This window comes from Pongo abelii, chromosome 21, assembly GCF_028885655.2.
Source record: "Pongo abelii isolate AG06213 chromosome 21, NHGRI_mPonAbe1-v2.0_pri, whole genome shotgun sequence".
NCBI lineage: Eukaryota > Metazoa > Chordata > Mammalia > Primates > Hominidae > Pongo > Pongo abelii.
Genome location: NC_072006.2, coordinates 31616744 through 31633536, shown reverse-complemented (window position 1 = coordinate 31633536; position 16793 = coordinate 31616744). Strand labels below are relative to the sequence as shown.

The 16793-nt window shown below is 54.9% G+C and overlaps 1 protein-coding gene across 7 annotated transcripts; it reads left to right on the top strand.

Annotated features, from left to right (window-relative positions):
• Positions 1-3679: 3679 nt before the first annotated feature.
• On the top strand, positions 3680-14425 carry CDC25B (cell division cycle 25B). Of its 7 annotated transcripts, none has more exons than XM_009233400.4 (16): positions 3680-4873; positions 5772-5899; positions 6557-6608; positions 8445-8486; positions 8623-8659; positions 8904-9041; positions 9132-9254; positions 9415-9549; positions 10018-10098; positions 10220-10396; positions 10577-10672; positions 11205-11267; positions 11429-11527; positions 11725-11858; positions 12888-12999; positions 13141-14425. In XM_009233400.4, exons 1-16 carry the CDS (start codon positions 4674-4676, stop codon positions 13279-13281), a joined length of 1758 nt encoding a protein of 585 aa, XP_009231675.1. In that variant the 5' UTR covers positions 3680-4673; the 3' UTR covers positions 13282-14425. The 7 variants fall into 7 exon arrangements, with proteins under 7 accessions (XP_009231675.1, XP_009231676.1, XP_009231677.1 ...); XM_009233401.4 differs by having other exon boundaries at positions 3735-4873; positions 8904-9026; XM_009233402.4 differs by having other exon boundaries at positions 3878-4873; positions 5814-5899; positions 8904-9026.
• The last annotated feature ends 2368 nt before the right edge of the window (positions 14426-16793 follow it).

Sequence of the window (16793 nt, the reverse complement as noted above, 5' to 3'; positions counted from 1 at the left end):
TTTTACTCTAGGAACCTGTTGTTCAGAAGTCCATTTGCTATGATCTCAATATGTAGTCTTTCAATAATGAGCCCCTACCAAGCAGGCATCCCCACCTGACTGCCCATTCTCCTTAAAGGTTGCAGGTATTGCACAGTGTAGAGGAATCACCTCCCTTATTGAAGACAATAACTCAATGAACATACATCTGTGTGTACGTTTATCATCTCCTTAAGAGAAATGCTGAGAAGTGGGATATTAGGGTCGTGGCCAACTTTGGTCTTGAACCAAAGTTCTGGGAGCAAGGTTCTGGGAGCCTGGGAGAGAGGTAAATGATTTGGTCCTTGTCCTTCGATAGTCCAGTCAGCTTGAGATGAGATTCAAGAAAGGGAAAAGGAGATTTCAATACTTAATGCTACTGGGTGTGGTGGTTCATGCCTGTAATCCCAGCACTTTTGGAGACTGAGACTGGTGGATCGCTTAAGCCCAGGAGTTCAAGACCAGCCTGGGCAACATGACAAAACCCAGTCTCTCCAAAAAATACAAAAATGTGCCAAGCATGGTGGCACGCGCCTACAATCACAGCTACTCGGGAGGCTGAGGTGGGAGGATTGCTTGAGCTCAGGAGACAGAGGTTGCAGTGAGCCGAGATTTAACACTGCACTCCACCCTGGGTGACAGAGAGACTTGGACTCAAAATAAAAACAGAAAACAAACTAAATGCTGTGCCTCCCATCAGTTCCTCCCTAGGAATTCATCTTGTAGATAGCACACAGACACGTAAGGGCATACTTACTGCATCATTGTGAAAGCTAATATCCTAAATGTTCAGCATTAGGGGCTTGAGTAAATATATATTGTTATGGTACTAATATGGATCCATCTCCAAGTAAGATGAAGAAAGGTATAGAACAATGTTTTTTATTTTTATTTATTTATTTATTTTTGAGACAGACTCTCACTTTGTCACCCAGGCTGGAGTACAGTGGCACGATCTTGGCTCACTGCAACCTCTGCCTCCCGGGTTCAGGTGATTCTCCTGCCTCAGACTCCCAAGTAGCTGGGATTACAGGCTCACACCACCATGCCTGGCTAATTTTTGTATTTTTAGCAGAGACAGGGTTTCACCATGTTGCCCAGGCTGATCTTGAACTCCTGACCTCAGGCGATCCACCTACCTTGGACTCCCAAAGTACTGGGATTACAGGTGTGAGCCAGCATGCCAGCCTAGAACAATGTTTGTATGCTGTTTGTATATTCTTTAAAATACAGACGGATTTACGCTTGTAAAGATATAGACCTACAGCCACTAACCGTAAGTGGCCACTGAACTATTAATTAATTTATTTTTATGTTTAGAATCAAAGTCTTACTCTGTTGCCCAGGCTGGAGTGCAGTGGTGGAATTATGGCTCACTGCAGACTCAAACTCCTGGGCTCAAGCTATCCTCCTACCTCAGCCTCCAGAGTCACTTGGATTTTTTGTTTGTTTGTCTGTTTTTGAGACGGAGTCTTGCTCTTTTCGCCCAGGCTGGAGTGCAATGGCGTGATCTTGGCTCACTGCAACCTCCGCCTCCCAGGTTCAAGTGATTCTCCTGCCTCAGCCTCCCGAGTTGCTGGGATTACAGGTGCGTGCCACCAGGCCCAGCTAATGTTTGTATTTTTAGTAGAGGGGTTTTCACCATGTCGGCCAGGCTGGTCTCAAACTCCTGACCTTGTGATCCACCTGCCTCGGCCTCCCAAAGTGCTGGGATTACAGGTGTGAGCCACCGCGCCCAGCGAGTCACTTGGATTATAGGCAGGGGCCACCACACCGGGCTAAGTTTTTTAAAAATGTTTTGTAGAGACAAGGTTTCACCATATTGCCCAGGCTGGTCTTGAATTACTAGCCTCAGGCAATTCTCCTGCATCAGGCTCAGGAGTTGCTGGGATTATAGGTGTGAGCCACAGTGCCAGCACTATTGAGCCCTTTAAATGTTCCAAGTACAAATTGAGATGTGCTGGGGGTGTAAAATGCATATTAGTTTGAAGACTTGGTATCCAAAAAAGTATGCAAAATATCTCATTAATTTATATTGATAACATGTCAAATAATATTTTGAATACATTACATTGAATAAAATATTACAGTAATTTCATGTTTCTTTTTTACTGTTTTAAATGTGGCTACTAGAATATTTTAAATTATGTATGTGGGCCAGGCGCGGTGGCTAACGCCTTTAATCCTAGCACTTTGGGAGGCCGAGGTGGGTGGATCACCTGAGGTCAGGAGTTCGAGACCAGCCTGGCCAATATGGCAAAACCCTGTCTCTACTGAAAATACAAAATTGGCCAGGAATGGTGGCGGGCACCTGTAATCCCAGATACTCAGGAGGCTGAGGCAGGAAAATCGCTTGAACCCGAGAGGCAGAGCTTGCAGTGAGCCGAGATCGTGCCACTGCACTTCAGCCTGGGCAACACGGTGAGACTCCATTTCAAACAAACAAACAAAAAAACCCAGAACCCCTCTGTGGTCTTGCCCACCTCCCCCCTCACTGGCCCAGAGGTGACCTAACTGTGGGATTTCAAGGGATTCAATAGTATAATGCCTGCCCTGCCACATACACCCTGTGCAGATGTATGTTGGCTGGGTGGGGGGTGGGGGGATACCTGTTGTGTTTATTTTGAAAATGCAAATCTCGGGGCAGTTTTATTTCTGGTTTTTGGGCTGGGTGGCTTCACAAGGGCACTTCCCCTTCCCTCCTGGCACTAAGGGCAGTCACATCCTCACTGGAAGTAGTGGCTGGAGGTCCAGGGCATGACCCCTGACCCAGGGAGGATGAACCGGAAATTCAGTCTTGCAGAGCTCTCTGCACAGCACAGGAGCTGGGCAAAATGTGGAGAAAAGGAAAGGTCACGGTTCCACCTTGGCCACCCCTCTCAGGTGGGGCTGGGGTCTTCCCCTCCCCTTCAGATGCATTGGCCCACCCAGCCCCCCATCACCAGGCCCTCCCTTTTGCCACCCCCATCCAATGTACCTTGGGTCCGGGTGGCTGGGACTGCACAAGAAGGGGCGCTCCTGCCTTGCTGAGCTGCAGCCCGCCCCCTGCACCACCACCCGCCCAGCCAGAGGCCACTTCTAACCTGGGGAGACAGGATGCGAAAGCTGCGCACTACCCACTGGCTTTTGGGTGCAGCCTTCAGGCCTCTTGTTCCAGGAGGCCTGGAAAACGAGCGGGGCTGGAAGGCATTTAGATAATTGGAAGATGGGCCGGGCACAGTGGCTTCTGCCTGTAATCCCAGCACTTTGGGAGGCCTAGGTGGGTGGATCACGAGGTCAGGAGTTCGAGACCAGCCTGGCCAATATGGTGAAACCCTCGTCTTTACTAAAAATACAAAAATTAGCTGGGCGTGGTGGCGCGCTCCTGTAGTCTCAGCTACTCGGGAGGCTGAGGCAGAAGAATCGCTTGAACCCGGGTGGCGGAGGTTGTAGTGGGCAGAGATCGCCACTGCACTCCAGCCGGGTTGACAGAGGGAGACTCCATCTCAAAAAAACAAAACAAAACAAAAAAAGATAATTGGAAGATGCTCCGCTTAAAACGAATGACAAATTCAGCCTCTCTGGTCTGGTCATCAAAGAAACACCAATTAAATAATATGGTGCCATTAGCACCAAGTTAGCCAAATCATCAATGGGCGTGATACTTAATTCGCTTCTCTGGTTGCTGACACCCTCCTCGACCCCCAGCCGCGGAAATCCATTCCTAGTTCCACCGTTTAGAGCCTCTACTGAGGCTGCCGCGAAAATTGGGCCGGTTGGGATAACATCTAACCTGGGGTCCCCCGAAAGCGCCCATCAGTTCCGCTTGGGGGCCCCACTGCCCTCCCACCTCCTACGCTGGGCGCTCCGCCTGCGAATGACGTTTTGCTGCTGCTCAGCGCAGCCAGTCGCGGAGGCGGGGAGGCTGCGCGGTCAGAGGCGCCTGGAGCGAGCGAATCCTGGCCTACAGCCTGCCCAACCGCGTGACCTTGATTGAGTTAATGAACTTCACGCCTCAACGTCCAGGTCTGTAAAATGGGGTATCTAACGCAGACCGTACAGCCCAGCTGGGTTTAGCAAACTTCCGGGAGCCGGTTGGAGCCTCTCCCCGTCCCTAGCGGTGATCCCAGGTGACGACATGCCGTGGGGGGTCCTGCGGAGGCCACCCTAGGGCGTTGCTGCTGCCTTTGGGAGTGTGGAGCTCCAAACCATGTCGCGAGAGGCGGATTTTGGGAGGCCAGGATCCTCGCGCCAGGGGGATGTGCGAGTGTGTGGGATAAATCTTAATTCCTCCGGCCCACCGAAAGCCTGGAAATCCAGCCTCCGCGCCTCTTGCCCTGCGGGCCCCGCCCTCAATCCCGCCCTCATCTAACCCGCTACCCCATTGGTGGCCTCCGGCGGCGCGGCTGCTGTTATTTTTCGAATATATAAGGAGGTGGAAGTGGCAGCTGCAACTAGAGGCTTCCCAGGCTGGTGCCTGAGTCCCGCGTCCCTCGCCCCCCACCCTCCCCGCATCCCTCTCCTCCCTCGCGCCTGGCCCTGTGGCTCTTCCTCCCTCCCTCCCTTCCCTCCCCCACCCCTCGCCCGCTGCCTCCCTCGGCCCAGCCAGCTGTGCCGGCGTTTGTTGGCTGCCCTGCGCCCGGCCCTCCAGCCAGCCTTCTGCCGGCCCCGCCGCGATGGAGGTGCCCCAGCCGGAGCCCGCGCCAGGCTCGGCTCTCAGTCCAGCAGGCGTGTGCGGTGGCGCCCAGCGTCCGGGCCACCTCCCGGGCCTCCTGCTGGGATCTCATGGCCTCCTGGGGTCCCCGGTGCGCGCGGCCGCTTCCTCGCCGGTCACCACCCTCACCCAGACCATGCACGACCTCGCCGGGCTCGGCAGGTAGGACACCCCAAGGAGGCTGGATATGGGGGTGAAAGGCTCGGTCTGGAGTCCTGGGCCTCCTGGAGAACTAGGCATGGTAGTCGAATCCAGCAGGTGGAGTCCCGGGGAGGCATCCTGAGCAGTGGAGAGGTACGCCCTTGTCCCTTCATAGGGGCCCAGGACATGGGAAGTGAGACCTGGGCTGTGCCCCCCACACCCTCCAGGTGACCTGCTCTGAGTCTGCACAAGCCTCTCCAAGTCTTCTTTCCCCTCACTCCCTCCTCCCTCATTGTGCCTCCACCACGCTGCCTCCCTAATCTCTGCCCAGATAGCCACCATTTTGCCCCAGGATGGGAATCCCAAGCCTGGAGAGGGAACTTGAGGGTGGCAGAGCCGTGGAGCACTCACACATCCATGCCCCTGCTCCCTCCACCCCAATTCTGCCCCCAGAATTAAGGCAATTAATTAAACACTGATCCTGCTCCCTAAGTCTGCAAGGGGAGAGCTGGGTTGTTCCAGTAGGAGAACCTGGTCTTGGTCCATCCTTCAGGAAGGGTCCTGGAAAGGTGGGGGTCTGACAGTTTAGGGGAAGGCTCTCCGGGGTGGCTCTGCTAGACCACCAACCCCTAGGCTGGCCTCCAGCCAGGCCCCCTTGCTCACACCCTGGGCTCACCTTGCCCTGCACCTGGGAGGACCTTTCTTAAACCAGTCAACAAAGAGAAGAAGAAGACCCTTTAGGGCCTCTGTAGAATGAACCTGCCTTGACCTGAGAAGAGGGGGCCCTCGGGGCCATTGCTTTCCTGGTGTAGTGTTTCGTTCAGTTCTTTTCTCAGCAAGGGAGTGGGAATGTGGGCTAGCCAGGCCTTGAGCCCCACGTTTACCTTTCTCCTTTCCCGGGTCCCTGCTCCCTTCCCAGCGAAACCCCAAAGAGTCAGGTAGGGACCCTGCTCTTCCGCAGCCACAGCCGCCTGACGCGCCTATCCCTGTCTCGACGGGCATCTGAATCCTCCCTGTCGTCTGAATCCTCCGAATATTCTGATGCAGGTGAGGCCCAGGAGAGCCTGGGGAGATCTGCCTGTGCCAGGAGAGTTTGTGGGGGCTGCCTGGGCCTCCCAATTTCCCTGCCGATCAAACTAACATCCTCCCCACAACCTGGTGGGCCCAGGAGCCTCTCCCCCACCCTCCACAGAGATGGGAGGAAGACACACCTCTTGTGGGGCTCACCACACCCAACGAGGACTGGCTGAGTGGATGAGAGAGGGTGGGGCCCTCTAGGCAGATGAGATCTTACCTATGTAAAATCACGCACCAAAGTTCCTAAACCACAACCCTACCTGGGAAGCACCCAGGGCTGAGAGTTGGTCTTTAGAACATTCTTAGCCGATAACCTCTTTAAAAATCTGTTGTCTCTTCTAGAACAAATTATTTTAAACTAGTTCAACAAAAATGCTTAGTGAGCATTGTGGTTTAAAGACGCATATGAAGGAACTTCCATAGTAAACAGGGAGTGGAGCCCTGTACCATTTGGGGAACGATGTGTCAGCTCTCAGGGTCCATGGTTGGGTTTTTGTTTCGTTTTCTAATGTGTCAAAGCCAAACTAGAAACTGTTTTGTTGTTTTTTTTTTTTCTTATTGGGACATGGTGGGGAAAGAATACAGAAAGTGCCACTACTTTCAAACCAAGGTGCTCTGTCCCCTCAGGTCTCTGCATGGATTCCCCCAGTCCTATGGATCCCCAGATGGCAGAGCAGACGTGAGTAGAGATGGGAATGTGTACTACCAAGCATTCAGCACCTGTCTTTAAGAATCCTAGTTCTACCATAAACTCACCTGGGAGGCCTGGGAAAGCAGACAGACCATGGGGTGGCTTCAGGATCCCCATGGCCGGGGGGCTCACTGACCTTCTCAGGCCTTGGCATTCTGCTCCCTGTCTCAGAGAAGGATCTGCTCTCATGGGAGCCAACCGAGAGTGGGCTCAGGGCCAGGGATAGTGGGGACAGTGGCCACTGGGAGAGCAGATACTAGACTACAGCCCATGTCTTGCAGGAATACAAGCCCAGCGTATGTCCCGTTTTTCTTTCTTGCCTATACCCATTTTTTTCTGTGAAATATTACAATTTAAAAATATGATCCAACTAATTCAAAACTTTAACTCACTCTAGGCCAAACAAAATACAGTTGCCTGCAGATTGATTTGGCTCTTGGCCGATCAGCAACCTCTGACTTCGATGACACTTTACCCTCTGGCCAGCCCTGGTCTAGGCCCTTTGTGCAAGGGAACAGACAGAGAGTTTGTGGGCTCTGGCCTGGACAGACCTTCCGCTTGGCTGTGGGCATGGGTGGTGTCTTCCAGAGCACAGCTGTTCCCGTCCAGTTGTTAAAGCCCAAGCAGCGGGGCAGCTGCCAGCCATTAGTAGGGACAGCTGGGCGTCCCTGGCCTGTGCTGGGGACTGTGGCTTTGGGTTTAGGGTAGTGACTTGTCTTACCTCCCATTGCCTTTGATCAGACTGGGCTGGGCTGCAGATCGGTTCACAAACAGGAAATGGGGAGAGGATTGGGTGGGGTTGGGGGACTGCAGGTTGGTTTTGGTGGCAGCACAGAGCAATCTTGCCCTACCCCCAAGGCCCATGTGCAAGCCAATGAAATTGGTCGTCCCTGATGCCAGGTTGGCTGGGCACAGCAGCTCCCCCAGGGGGGCATCCCCCTCATACTTTATCCCTGAGTGGTTCCCTGCCCTGCACCTGCTTTGACAGTTATACAGAGTTTCTCAGAAGCTGTGTGTGTGTGTGTGTGTGTGTGTGTGTGTGTGTGTGTGTAGATGCACAAAAGCTCCACGTGGCAGGTGGTCTCCTGTAACACGGCTGGGGGGCGGGGCCTCAGAGGGAACATGTGTTGGAATTCCTTGCCTGCTGGCCTCTTCTAAGGCAGGAGGAGGGGGTGGGACAGAGGCTGGTCCTGGAAAATTCCATAGGAGGGAGGAGAGGATGTGACCCTGCACGTTTGTCACTAGGGGGTCTACTGTATCAGACTGGAGCTGATTGGGGGAGCCCTAAAGCATGCCCCAGTCCTCGGAGGACCTGGAGCCAGGCCAGCTCCTCACAGGGGAGAGGAAGCCTAGCCTTGCTGTTGTCCAGGCCCTGGAGACACCCACATTGCTGGGTGCCCCTGGCCTATCATCATAGGATGGATGGATGCCTTTCCTGGCAGCCATATGGCCCCGCTGAGGTGATTTGCATACAGGTGGAAGGCCTGGTGCAGGCTGGCGAGACTGTTGCCTTGGTGATGCTTCCCTGACCCTGTGACCTGCCCCAGCTGTCTCTATTACTGCCATTCTCTGGGCTTTCTTTCATTCAGGGCAGCCTTTAAAATTCCAAGCTGCCTCTTATCTCCCCCTCCCCAATACCTGGGCCCCCTGATGGTGGGCGTTCTTCCTACCCCACCCCTTCCACTGCCTTGAGCCCTGGCCCTTGTCTTTGCCCTCACTACCCCCTGGACTGGAGACCTGGTGCTGGGGACTAGGGGCCTGGTGCTGGGGTGGGTGACGGGTGCGGAGGGAGCATGGGTTGCATGGGACCCTTCTCTGTCCTAGGTTTGAACAGGCCATCCAGGCAGCCAGCCGGGTCATTCGAAAGTAAGTGTTCCTGGGCCTCTTCCATCTACCACAAGCTTTCCCCTAAGACGTACAGGGCTCCAGAAGGGCATGCTGCATGCTCTCAGTCCCCGCCCTGCCTCTCCCAGCTCTCACCTGTCCCCACTTCCTCCTGTAGCGAGCAGTTTGCCATCAGACGCTTCCAGTCTATGCCGGTGAGTGTCTTCGAGGCCTGACTGAGGCTTAGGCATGCTGGCCAGGCATGGGGTAGATGAGCAGGATGCATCCAGGGATCACCTCCCAGCTGGGTGTCCCCAGGCAGGCTGTGAGAGATAGGGTTTCAGAGGTAGGTAGGTAAGTGGGAGGAGCTGGAGGAGAGGTGGAGAAGGTAGGGCCTGGGCTGGTGCCGGAGGAATGCAGCCTTCATTCCTCTGCCTGCCGCCCTGCCTGGCTCTCTAGGTGAGGCTGCTGGGCCACAGCCCCGTGCTTCGGAACATCACCAACTCCCAGGCGCCCGACGGCCGGAGGAAGAACGAGGCGGGCAGTGGAGCTGCCAGCAGCTCTGGGGAAGACAAGGAGAATGTGCGCTTCTGGAAGGCAGGAGTGGGAGCTCTCCGGGGAGAGGAGGGGGCATGCTGGAGTGGTTCCCTGGCATGTGAGGACCTTCCTCTCCCATCTTGGCTGCAGGATGGATTTGTCTTCAAGATGCCATGGAAGCCCACACATCCCAGCTCCACCCATGCTCTGGCAGAGTGGGCCAGCCGCAGGGAAGCCTTTGCCCAGAGACCCAGCTCGGCCCCCGACCTGATGGTATGTCCAGAGAGCAGACCCCTGGAAGGGGCCTGGGGAGGCATCCTCGGGGAATAGGAGGGTGGCCCTGAACCCCCAGGCACTGGGAACTTTTCCTCAGGAGGATGGGGGTGGGAACTATCTCTACCTCTAAGTCTGTGTCTGTCTGTCATGTGGACAGTGTCTCAGTCCTGAGCGGAAGATGGAAGTGGAGGAGCTCAGCCCCCTGGCCCTAGGTCGCTTCTCTCTGACCCCTGCAGAGGGGGATACTGAGGAAGATGATGGATTTGTGGACATCCTAGAGAGTGACTTAAAGGTAAACAGCCTTGTCCCACCAGGCCCCTACCTCCCTATCCCTGGGTTCGCCTAAAAGAAGAGAGCTCTGAGCCCTTGTGGCAGGACCGTGACCTCATTCCAGTGTCAGAAGAAGAATTTGAGGTAACTGAGTCACAGCCTAACCTCTGGCCAATGAGAGGTTAGGGGGGACTAGGGGCCTGGTGGACTAGGGGGAACTAGTTCTTCCTGGTAGGAAGAACGCCCACCATCAGGGGGCCCAGGTATTGGGGAGGGGGGAGTTAAGAGGCAGCTTGGAATTTTAAAGGCTGCCCTGAAAGGCAGGTGGCTGGTGCCACAGTGGAGGGCAGGTTTGGGAGGTAGGGGAGCTTCTCACCCCAACCTGGAGTTTGCCAGGGAAACAGGGAAGGCTGTGCTGGAGAATTCCGGAACTGGAGGGGTTTGGCCTATTCCTGTGGGTGTGACCCTGTCCTTGCTAATCTGGCCTCAGGACGATGATGCAGTTCCCCCAGGCATGGAGAGTCTCATTAGTGCCCCACTGGTCAAGACTTTGGAAAAGGAAGATGAACAGGTGGGCCTCTGGGGTGGCCCCCTCTGAATTTGGAGGCATGGGGTCCATCCTACTCTCCAGTGGATTTGAGGGATGGGGTGGGGCCTGGGCACTCTGATCCCTAACCTGCTGTCCCTGCCAGGACCTCGTCATGTACAGCAAGTGCCAGCGGCTCTTCCGCTCTCCATCCATGCCCTGCAGCGTGATCCGGCCCATCCTCAAGAGGCTGGAGCGGCCCCAGGACAGGGACACACCCGTGCAGAATAAGCGGAGGCGGAGCGTGACCCCTCCTGAGGAGCAGCAGGAGGCTGAGGAACCTGTGAGTGCCTTCCTCCTAGGATCCACTTTGGCATGCACCTGGGCAGCCACCCCCTTGGCTAAGTTTGTGGCAGAGGGCAGGTGGCAGCCTGGGCATGGCAGAGAAAGGGGGTACCAGCCAGACAGAGCACTGAAGGGCAGCCCCACCCTGACCTTGGCCTCCATCTGACTCACTTTCCAGAAAGCCCGCGTCCTCCGCTCCAAATCACTGTGTCACGATGAGATCGAGAACCTCCTGGACAGTGACCACCGAGAGCTGATTGGAGATTACTCTAAGGTACCTGCAGCAGTGAAGGGGCCCCTTGGGGGCTTGACCTTTTACTGACCAGGGGTCTTCTAGCCCAGGGGCTGCTTGGGTTCCTCCCTCTCTCCCCGGAGCCCCCCTTTTCTTTGTCCTTTGTATCTTTTCATCCTTTGTTCTCACATAGATTCCTCCCTCTGGCCCTCCTTGTCTCCTGACTCCACCTCAAGTCAGTCCAGGCATCTGTTGCGTCTCCATCTTATTTCCAAGCTCATACCTGGCTTGGAACCCCCTCATGCCTCAGCTTCGGGCTTGGCAGAGGGTAGGGAGCAGAGTGTGGAGTTCATCTCTTCCACTTCCCTTTTTCATTTCTCTTTCCCCTTGGAAGGTTGTTCCCTGGGTGTCAGACCCAAGAGGCGCCTCTCAGTTGCCATGGGAACCAGAACTGAATTTGAAGGCCAAAGCAGGTGTGGCCTCTGATTTTGGGAATGAAACTTCATTCTTTTAGGCTCCTGATCTTACCAATTTAACTTTCTCCTTTCTCCCGCATCCCTTCCCTTCCCTTCAGGCCTTCCTCCTACAGACAGTAGATGGAAAGCACCAAGACCTCAAGTACATCTCACCAGAAACGGTAAACCGTGTTGCGCCATTTTCTAGGCACATTTGGGACTGTAGCTCCACTGTTGACCTTCCCTGGGGACAGGCTGTATGGACTAGGCCAGAGGACAGGCTAGGGCCACCTTCCAGCTGCCAGCCTGACCTGCCGGAACCAACCCCCATGACCTCCTACAGATGGTGGCCCTGTTGATGGGCAAGTTCAGCAACATCGTGGATAAGTTTGTGATTGTAGACTGCAGATACCCCTATGAGTATGAAGGCGGGCACATCAAGGTAAGGTGGGGCAATGGGGAGAGGCCCTGAAGATCCCACCTGGTTTAGGTCCTTGCTCTGCCAAGAGGGTGAATGGGTGGAGGACAGGTGCCCCCTCTCATGGGGAGGGTTCCTACTAAGAGAAGGAGAGGGACTGCAGGGGGAGGGGCCTGCCTCCTGGACCCAGGGCTATGCCTGACCTCTGGCTCCTCTGACAGACTGCGGTGAACTTGCCCCTGGAACGCGACGCCGAGAGCTTCCTGCTGCAGAGCCCCATCACACCCTGTAGCCTGGACAAGAGAGTCATTCTCATTTTCCACTGTGAATTCTCATCTGAGCGTGGGCCCCGCATGTGAGTCCCAGCTCCGCCCAGCCAGCTAGTGTCTGCCCCGGCCTTCCTTGCCCAGGCTCACAGGTGCTGGCACCATTGAGATGGCCAGGGGTGCAAGTCCAGGTCCTCCTCTGTCCCATCTGATGGCCTAGAGCTGACCTCAGCCCCACTTCACTGTGCATGGTACCCGCCTCCCATCTCCCTCACTGTCCTGCCTATCAAGCCTCATGTCCACCCCACATCCATTACTGCCACCCTCAGAAAATCTAGTTCCAAGTCTCTAGCGATGTCTTTCTCGAAATCTAAGGGCCCTGTGTCAGTCCCCAGTACACTGACCCTCTGCCTGTTCAGTGCTGTTAGGTCTCCATTGCAACCTCCTCCATTGGCATCACAGCACCTGGGCCTCCCTGGCTGAGCTCCTTCTGTCTCTATTCCTGTTCTGCCTGGCCATCTGTCCTCCCACCCCTGCCTCCTCCTGGGTTGCCACTGGTCCCTCTGACTGCTAGTGGCTCCCCAGCCTGGCCTCACCCATGTGGTAGGAATCTGCACCCAGACACCCCTTACAGAGTCACATCCCTGAGGCCCTCCCAACTTCTCCAGGCATCCCAGCACGTGGCACCTACCTCCACCCTGGCACTGGGCCTGGGCACTGGCTTCAGTCTTGGGTCCTCCTCCTCCCTTCTCCCCACCACTGATCCTCACCGGGTCTTGTCCAGGAGTGGCCTGAATGGATCCCTTGAATTTGGCCCACTTGTCTCCTCTCCTGCTTCTCCTTTCCTGGTCCAGGCACAGATATCTCTAACAAAGATTGTGCAACTGCCTTCTAGAAATGGAGAGTTCATCCCCTTGGTTTTACCTCCTTCCTTCCACCTCCCCACCCTCTTCTGTAGCCAGACTGATCTAAAAGTGTTCTTGTGGTTACATTCTTGTGCTCTAAAGCCTTCTGTGGCTCTCCAAGGCCCTCAAAGGAGGGGATGTGTGGGATAGGTCCCATGATGTACAAGCCACTGCATGCCCCACTCTGACCACACCCTGCCCGTGACACCCCAGGTGCCGTTTCATCAGGGAACGAGACCGTGCTGTCAACGACTACCCCAGCCTCTACTACCCCGAGATGTATATCCTGAAAGGCGGCTACAAGGAGTTCTTCCCTCAGCACCCGGTAGTGTGGGTGGGGAAGGCCACAGTCTCTGTGTGAGGGTTGGCTTGGCCAGGCTGGAGCCGTGGGATGAGGGGGTGGGAGGGTTGGGTCCCTGCCAAACTTACCCATTCCACTGCATTGACCCCTCCTGTCCTGCCCTAGAACTTCTGTGAACCCCAGGACTACCGGCCCATGAACCACGAGGCCTTCAAGGATGAGCTAAAGACCTTCCGCCTCAAGACTCGCAGCTGGGCTGGGGAGCGGAGCCGGCGGGAGCTCTGTAGCCGGCTGCAGGACCAGTGAGGGGCCTGCGTCAGTCCTGCTACCTCCCTTGCCTTTCGAGGCCTGAAGCCAGCTGCCCTATGGGCCTGCCGGGCTGAGGGCCTGCCGGAGGCCTCAGGTGCTGTCCATGGGAAAGATGGTGTGGGTGTCCTGCCTGTCTGCCCCAGCCCCGATTCCCCTGTGTCATCCCATCATTTTCCATATCCTGGTGCCCCCCACCCCTGGAAGAGCCCAGTCTGTTCAGTTAGTTAAGTTGGGTTAATACCAGCTTAAAGGCAGTATTTTGTGTCCTCCAGGAGCTTCTTGTTTCCTTGTTAGGGTTAACCCTTCATCTTCCTGTGTCCTGAAACGCTCCTTTGTGTGTGTGTCAGCTGAGGCTGGGGGAGAGCCATGGTCCCTGAGGATGGGTCAGCGCTAAACTCCTTCCTGGCCTGGGAGTCAGCGCTCTGCCCTGTGTACTTCCCGGGCCAGGGCTGCCCCTAACCTCTGTAGGAACCGTGGTATGTCTGCCATGTTGCCCCTTTCTCTTTTCCCCTTTCCTGTCCCACCATATGAGCACCTCCAGCCTGAACAGAAGCTCTTACTCTTTCCTATTTCAGTGTTACCTGTGTGCTTGGTCTGTTTGACTTTATACCTATCTCAGGACACTTCCATAGACTGTTTAGGTTCCCCTGTCAAATATCAGTTACCCACTCGGTCCCAGTTTTGTTGCCCCAGAAAGGGATGTTATTATCCTTGGGGGCTCCCAGGGCAAGGGCTAAGGCCTGAATCGTGAGCCTGCTGGAAGCCCAGCCCCTACTGCTGTGAACCCTGGGGCCTGACTGGTCAGAACTTGCTGCTGTCTTGTTGCGGATGGATGGAAGGTTGGATGGATGGGTGGATGGCCGTGGATGCACAGTGCCTTGCACACCCAAACCAGGTGGGAGCGTTTTGTTGAGCATGACAGCCTGCAGCAGGAATATATGTGTGTCTATTTGTGTGGACAAAAATCTTTACACTTAGGGTTTGGAACTATTCAAGAGGAAATGTCACAGAAGCAGCTAAACCAAGGACTGAGCACCCTCTGGATTCTGAATCTCAAGATGGGGGCAGGGCTGTGCTTGAAGGCCCTGCTGAGTCATCTGTTAGGGCCCTGGTTCAATAAAGCACTGAGCAAGTTGAGAAACCAGCATTGTGTCCTGTGGGGCCCTGGGTAAGACCCCAGCAGCCCGCCAGTGGCGGGATTGGGGTAGGGGACAGGGTCAGCAGAGGCAGGAAGAGTTGCTGGAGAGGTGCCCTCATGCTCTTGTCCCTTCTCTCAATGTCTTCCATCTCTTGGGTGACACTCCTGCCAGGACTTTGGATTCAACCCCTCCTTCCCCTCACCTGGCCTCCCAAGCACTTCTAGGCTTGCCCTTCGTAAACTCGGCACCAAAAGGCAAGAGTGACCTCATCACTCAAGGATCATCAATGGCTCCCCATTGTCCTCAGGATAAACTTAAAGCCAGGCACAGTGACTCACGCCTGTAATCCCAGCACTTTGGGAGGCTGAGGTGGGCGGATCACGAAGTCAGGAGTTCGAGACCAGCCTGGCCAATATGGTGAAACCCCATCTCTACTAAAAATACAAAAATTAGCCAGGCACACACCTGTAGTCCCAGCTAACTGGGAGGCTGAGGCAGAAGAATTTCTTGAATTTGGGAGGCAGAGGTTGCAGTGAGCTGATAATTGCACCACTGCACTCCAGCCTGGGCAACAGAGTGAGACTCCGTCTCAAAAAAAAAAAAAAAAAGAACTCCTGGCATGGCCTTTTAAGATTTGGGCCCTCGCCAGCCTCATTCCCTCAAGAAATTGGGAAAGGGCCAATCTGGGAGCACAGGCCAAACCCAGATCTCTGAGGAAATCCTCCCTGAATACCACTGCAGGTGACCCTTCCCCCAGCTCCCCCCACCACACAAATGGGAGCTGTGCAATGGGAGGGACTCCTTTGCATCTGTATATATAAGATGCTGTCTTTGACACACAGTGCACACACATGTCAGGCGTGATTACCACTTTCTGGGACAGTTCATCTATGTTGTGAAGTAGGTGATGCAATGATTATCCACCCCATTTTTCAGATGGGAAAATGGAGGCTATTTCCTATCAGAACAGAAAAAGGGGACTCCAGATCCCCATGCTGAGTCTAAAGGACACTTGCCCTATCTCTAGCTTGTTCTCTCAAGTTTCTTATGCCCAAGAGCTTGGTCTTCACTCCTGGTTCAGAGCCCTCTGCAAGGGCACAATAGGTGGGAGTTATTGGGGTGTGGTTTTGGTCTTGGGGCTGGGCTGTTCTCAGGGAGGGAAGGGACCTCAAGGCTTCAGAAGTCCCCTCCACCTAGCAGGCAGCGATAGAAAGGCAAATGTTTATTTGGTGAGAGGATTTGCCCCAGAAAAGGGGAAACAGCTGTGCAGACCCCTGAGAAAGGAAGATGGAGGAGGGGAGACGATGGGCCCTGGGCGCCATCATGCTGGCATGCCTGCTCCACCCTAAGTGCTTAGGGGATCTCGTGAAGCCACCATTCCTCCTGGTTTCACAGAGGAAAGCAGCTTCAGGAGCTCAGAGAAGGCACTCACTTGCCCCAGGGCACACAGAAGACTTAAGCAGAGCAACCATTCCAGCCTTCCCAGGAGTATCCCATCCCCCCTTACCTCCCATCTTAGTCCCAGAGCCCCCAGGCAGGTGGGGCTGGGCAGCCTCACTTCTGCTGTGAGCGTCCTCTTCCCACTCCGGGATCAGGCCACGTGGTGAGGAGGAAACATGGGCTGAGTGTCTACAATGCCCAGGCCTTGTGCCAAGTGCTGATGTCCATGGCCACATCTGTCCCCATTGTAACTCACCATCAGAGTCTTAGTTGCAGCCATGGGACAATTAGTATGCTCTAGACACTATCAGATATAATGTCTCCTAAGCCCACCCAGCAGGTATTCAGCTCATTTTGCGGGAGAGATGGGGGGATTGGTCAAGCCAGGAGACACCTCTTCCCCAAGAGAAGGCCCTAGTGCTGACATCTCTGCTGAGGAAGCAGGAGCCTGGGCCTGGGAAAGGGGGTGCTGTGGGCTTGCCTCTCAGTTTCTGACTCGGAACCCCCTCTGCCCTGGAAAGTTCAGGGGGATAGGGGCAGAGGTGTCTCATCTCCCTTCCCCCCAGCAAGAGAAGCTATAACTTTCTTCCTGGATGTGCTAAAGGGAAGTGGATCAGGCAGGAAGGCAGTTTAAAATCCCAGGCTGCCAGCCAGTTTTAAAAGTTGTTTAGCTTTGGCCAGGGTGGGGCAGGAATTCCAGCCTGCAGGAGTTCCGAGCAGCCACGTGCTGCCAGCTCACATGGTTAGAGAGCTGCATGAGGCTGGCATAAGCACAGAGAGCCAGTAGGGGGAACAGTAGTGTCTGGACGGAAGGGGGAAGAATCTTCATCCACTTCATTATCTGAATTGTTCACCCGGTAACTTTTGCCATGACAATTTTACAAATTAAGGTTTTCTTTTAAAATTGAGGAATAATTGACATTTCATCAA

Excerpts from the sequence above, each read along its gene's own strand:
- CDC25B (XM_009233399.4), top strand. The coding sequence starts at position 4,674 with ATGGAGGTGCCCCAGCCGGAGCCCGCGCCAGGCTCGGCTCTCAGTCCA. Across the intron at positions 9,255-9,414 it reads GCTCGGCCCCCGACCTGATG|TGTCTCAGTCCTGAGCGGAA; the intron begins GTATGTCCAGAG and ends TCATGTGGACAG. Across the intron at positions 13,000-13,140 it reads AGTTCTTCCCTCAGCACCCG|AACTTCTGTGAACCCCAGGA; the intron begins GTAGTGTGGGTG and ends GTCCTGCCCTAG.